The 5,000-nt window shown below is 33.2% G+C and overlaps 1 protein-coding gene across 1 annotated transcript in view; it reads left to right on the plus strand.

The window, feature by feature from the left end:
* LOC144960854 (uncharacterized) overlaps positions 1-5,000 on the plus strand; it is an 8,466-nt gene that overhangs the window by 1,693 nt on the left and 1,773 nt on the right. The window contains exons 1-2 of the mRNA XM_078894243.1: positions 1-1,020; positions 1,870-5,000. The exon at positions 1-1,020 is cut by the window's left edge and continues 1,693 nt beyond it; the exon at positions 1,870-5,000 is cut by the window's right edge and continues 1,773 nt beyond it. Coding sequence (XP_078750369.1) covers positions 1,951-3,084 — 1,134 coding nt within the window. The 5' untranslated portion in view covers positions 1-1,020; positions 1,870-1,950 and the 3' untranslated portion in view covers positions 3,085-5,000. The remainder of the gene's footprint in view (positions 1,021-1,869) is intronic.

Consider the following 5,000-nt stretch of genomic DNA (forward strand, 5'->3'; position numbering starts at 1 on the left):
GAAAAGGTAAAAAAAAGTGATCATGTCACACCTTTGTTTTGGACTTTACATTGGCTCTTTGTTAGAGTTAGGATTACATATAAAATTGCTGTAATGTGCTATTATCATATTTATGAAACTTCTCCTGCCTATATATCAGATTTGATAAATGTTTACACTCCCTCACACTCTTTAAGATCCAACTCTCAATCAAGATTATGCGTTCCTAAAAAAGGATCTGAGACCCATGCTGATCGTGCATTCATGCTGCTCCCGCTGCCTGGAATTCTTTACCATTCAGTGTTAGGAGCGGGATTGTGGATTCCCAGTCATCTTTTAAAATGAAATTAAAATCTCATCTCATGAGAATTTCACTATATTAAATAAAACATCCTTTTAGTAAGATATAAATTTGTTACATCAAAATTCTCATGACATAATATTATAATATCCCTTCAATCCGCCATTATTGTTAAATGTCCTGATATGATTATATTCAATAATTCTTGTTAACAGATATTTTTTTCGTCTCTGTATGCATATGCACGTTTTGGTGAATGTCTGTGTCTTTGTGAGGGTGTGTGTGTGTGTGTGTATGTGTGTGTGTGTGTGTGTGCGTGCTTGTATAAATGGGTGTGTGTACAAAAATATTTTTAATGATGTTTTACAATTTTGTGCGCCTAGAGCTTTTTTGTCAACGGGATTGGGCACTATACAAATAAACGTTATATATTGGCAATTGCCTAAAAATAAACTTTTGAAATATATTTCTTTATTGACTTTTTCTCTTTGCTTCTCCTCGTTCTGCATTGCTTTGATTCGCATGCAGATTTAGCCTCGGCCTTACGCAAGACCTGTTTTGCAACGATGAACATTTTCAGATCAAACGACAAACACACCTATTACGAAATATGTTATTCACGACTGCGGCTGTATATATCACATATAATATAAGAATTTCGAACTATCAATATTGAGTGTTAAATAACCCGTTTGGTGACAAATATTGCAAACTATTTTGCCTTATCGCCGAGATCCTAGGTAAGTAAATTTACACATAATATACACAGAATGATCATTTGATTGCCTACTGAATGTGTGAGATTTATTCATTTGTTTGTTTATTTATTCATTCGTTTATTCATTTGTATTATTTATCTGGCTGTGTATAAAGTTTGTACTTCTTTGTCACATCTGATCATTTGTTCTGTTTCTGAATGAGCTATTCATTTCCTTTTTTCCCCTTTTCCTGAGCGTGATTTTAAAGATTCATATATAAAAATTCTTAACAATAAAAGGAGATCAATTGGGGATTGAAATTATGTTTTGCAATATTTTATATAAAGCAAATAATAGAGAGAGAGAGAGAGAGAGAGAGAGAGAGAGAGAGAGAGAGAGAGAGAGAGAGACGATTAAATTTTAAAAAAACTGGTGGGACATTTATCATTCGCAACATTCTGTAGAAAGAATGCAAAAAAAAAAATCATTAAAAACACTAATAAAAGTGGCGCAGACGGGAATCGAACCTATAGCACTCTTATCATATTTATCTCATTGCTATGATCAAATGTTTGCAAAAATCCTCGCACTAGGGTTGGATCCATATTTGATTAAAGCCATGGGATAAATATGGTCTCAGGGTCCATTCATGAGTTATAGACCTCTTTCAAAGAAAAAAGGATAGTAACACACCATGTGCACAATATACCCAAGATATATAGAATCAAAAATAGCTGGTGCTCTAACAATTTCCATTATCCAAAAGATATTGCAATGGCTTGACAAGGAATCATACTGCATGCAATGTAAAAACATCGCATTCTTTTAAAGATTTGCTATGCCACTAAAGCGATTTTGTTAACCGAATATTTTGACATATCTGTGTTTCAGCTGACAGAAGACGTTAATAAACCCTAAACCAAGACAGATCGGAAGAGAAAAGGAGAGATAGAGGGAAATTGGCCAGCCACCATGGACCTCTATTTTGAAACCGCCAACTTAAACATAGACTTAGATGCCGTGCTTTTGTCTGAGAAAATACTTGTAATCATTTTTGTCATTCTTCCCACGATAACAAATGTTATGTTTATATTCATCATTATCTTTCGTCATGGAATGGAATCTTTTACCCAATGCCGGTACACGATTCGATTGGCCATGGCAGTAGGAGGTATCCTGTTTGGAATGTTTTCTAATCTCACTCTTGCTGTATCTATCTTTGAAGGGATAGGTTGTATCCCATTTTACTTGGCAAGAATATACGAACTAGGATTCATTCCGGTGTTATATTCATTTGGATTCATCATTCTCGCTGTTGACATAGTGGTAAGATCTAAACTTATTCAGTCTAGAACAAAATCAAGTCAATTGAGTAGATTTATGACAATTCCTCCGTTTGCTATCGTAGCTGGTCTTTTTCCTTGGATCGGTGCTTTGGCACTCGTTTGTCCTTTGACCCTAACCCACATAGATTGGGACAACCACTGTCATAGACAACAATCACAAGCACAGATGAAAGCACAGTATATCATTTTTGGTATTGCACTACCATGTGCAACTCTTGTAACTGCGATAATTTGTGGTTGGCTCATCCAAGAACCCTCTAAGACTCTGCATGGATTTTACAATTCCTCGGCTGTTGAAGATACTGGCGTACATGACATTTCAGAACTTACATCTACAAATTATGACCCTTCAATTCGTGGAGTTACTGAAATACCAAACACTCATGAAACATTGTTTTCGGACACACAATCTGGTTCTACAAACCTGGACGCAGTAAACACTGCAGCAAGCACCAACACAGATGCCATTACATCAAACGACAACAGACTAAGAAACCAAGTAGATGATGCCCTCTGCGACAGAAAGAAGATTCGTTCCGAGTTGTTGAATATTTTGGTGTGTTCTGTAATTTGTGTAGTTGCTGTTTCTCCTTACCATAGCCTTATATTGTATATTTTGGATAACATGCATCAGTCTCCTTATGCTGCATACCGTAATATTTATAAGACGAATAAGGACCTGTTTATTGGTTATATCGTCCTGACGTATATTATGTTTCTATACCCAGTCTTGGTGCCTTTAATTTCATTGTTTGTGTAATGCAATATAATTCAATGACCTAAATTTGCAATATATGTGACATTATTATTTATTTTGCCATATGTGAATAAGGACCTGTATATCGGTTATATCGTCCTGACGTATATTATATTTCTATACCCAGTCTTGGTGCCTTTAATTTCATTGCTTGTGTCAAGCAGTATAATCCAATGACATAAATCTGCAATATATGTGACATTATTATTTATTTTGCCATATGTGAATGCCTAATCAGTCCTTAATTTGAGCTGATGTGTATTTATAAGTTGTTAGTAAAAATGGTTCTGTATCTCATATACTTGATCCATTCAACACTATTTATAATATTCGCTTTTATCCTCTAATAATTCAATTCTAATACGTTTTCACGTGATGTGGAATTAATAAGTTGTCTTAAAAATATCATGATAGTTTTGCTTGCTTGACCCAAACTATAGTTTATCCTGGTTTCTATGTTGTTAGGCGCGCAGTAGAAAATTCATGCGAATCTTTGGATTGAACCCGAGTCGATTACAAAGTTGTTATTACATCTATCAAGTAATCTGTAATTGCACTAATTTGATAACAACGCATACATTAACACTATCGTACTTTTCGTTTGAGAGCATCTTTTGTTCATAAGTGCCAACAATGTTGACGGATCTTGTAAAAATAAAACCGAGACATCTTCCTGGCACGATTTTACTTAGTGACAAATTACAGTCACAAAAACTCTTTCACTCTATTTTATTTTTAATAGAATGAAAAGAATTGACGTATATTTATTGCTGTTTTCAAACACAAGTTTCGTGATTAGTGCTCAATAATTAATTTTCAGTCAGACCATAAAAGTATAAAATTACATACTATACAGTGGAATATTCTGATAGAGCACAGGACAAAGGGGGCAGGTTTGAAAAGGTTTGAGAGGCTGTTATGACGTAGGTGATATTCTGTTAGACTTGCTCAGATATGCATTAGTGAAAGATTCATTCTTTTCTCTGTCTAATGTACATAAGTATGTTTGTGGTACAGTAGTTTTAAGCTTAAAAAAAACAGTGTTACTGGGAAGAAATGTGTACCAAAATAAATTTAATAAATGTTGTTGCACATTTCCTGTTGATTATCATACACCAAAAATCCATCGAAATCTTTTTATGACAAAAAAGATTATGATGGATGTCTATATACTCCCTTTTAAACTTTGCGATAGTCATTATTATTAGTTGTTTTTTTATCATTTACATTTGCTAAATATAATACCAAACCAGAAAGAAAGTCCTATGAACGTGGATATATATTTTATTGGTGCAATATATTTAATTTATGTACCAAAAGTACCCTAGAGTTGCTTATATATCTGTATATCAAAAAATTCATAATCGTCCTATAGTTCTCTGTATTTTCTATATTTGTGTTTTATTTTTAAATTCACATTTCCATTTGAAATAAATACAATTAGGTTTAGGATCACTTGGCATTTCTAGTACTTTAAAAAGTTTCTACGCTACTCAGCTTTTCAATAAACAAAGATATGTACATCTAGGACCTATAATTTTACTCAAGGGTCTCTGAAGCTACCCCTACCCTTTAATCAAGAAATATTAGAAGTTTTAAGTATTGATCTTATTATGCAATTTGAGCATTATCTTGAGTATGCTATATTTTCTATTCAATTGTATAAAAGTATGTCAAATTTCGGTCATTGTGTGGCCAAAAAAAGGGTTAAATAACATTCTATGTTTATGATTTTCAAAATAATTTGATTTTATTCTAAATGGAAAAAAAAAGTAAGTAATTTTATGTTTCTAACATACTTTAAGAGTACTCGACAACAAAATAAATCAGTATCAATACTTCTAGTACTATAATAAGTTTTCAGTCGAGTGCCTCTGAAACTATCCCTATCCTTTATGTTAGATATATCGTCTTAGAGA

This window comes from Berghia stephanieae, chromosome 1 (assembly GCF_034508935.2).
Source record: "Berghia stephanieae isolate SIO BIC M18660-M18661 chromosome 1, UCSD_Bste_1.3, whole genome shotgun sequence".
NCBI classification, from domain to species: domain Eukaryota; kingdom Metazoa; phylum Mollusca; class Gastropoda; order Nudibranchia; family Aeolidiidae; genus Berghia; species Berghia stephanieae.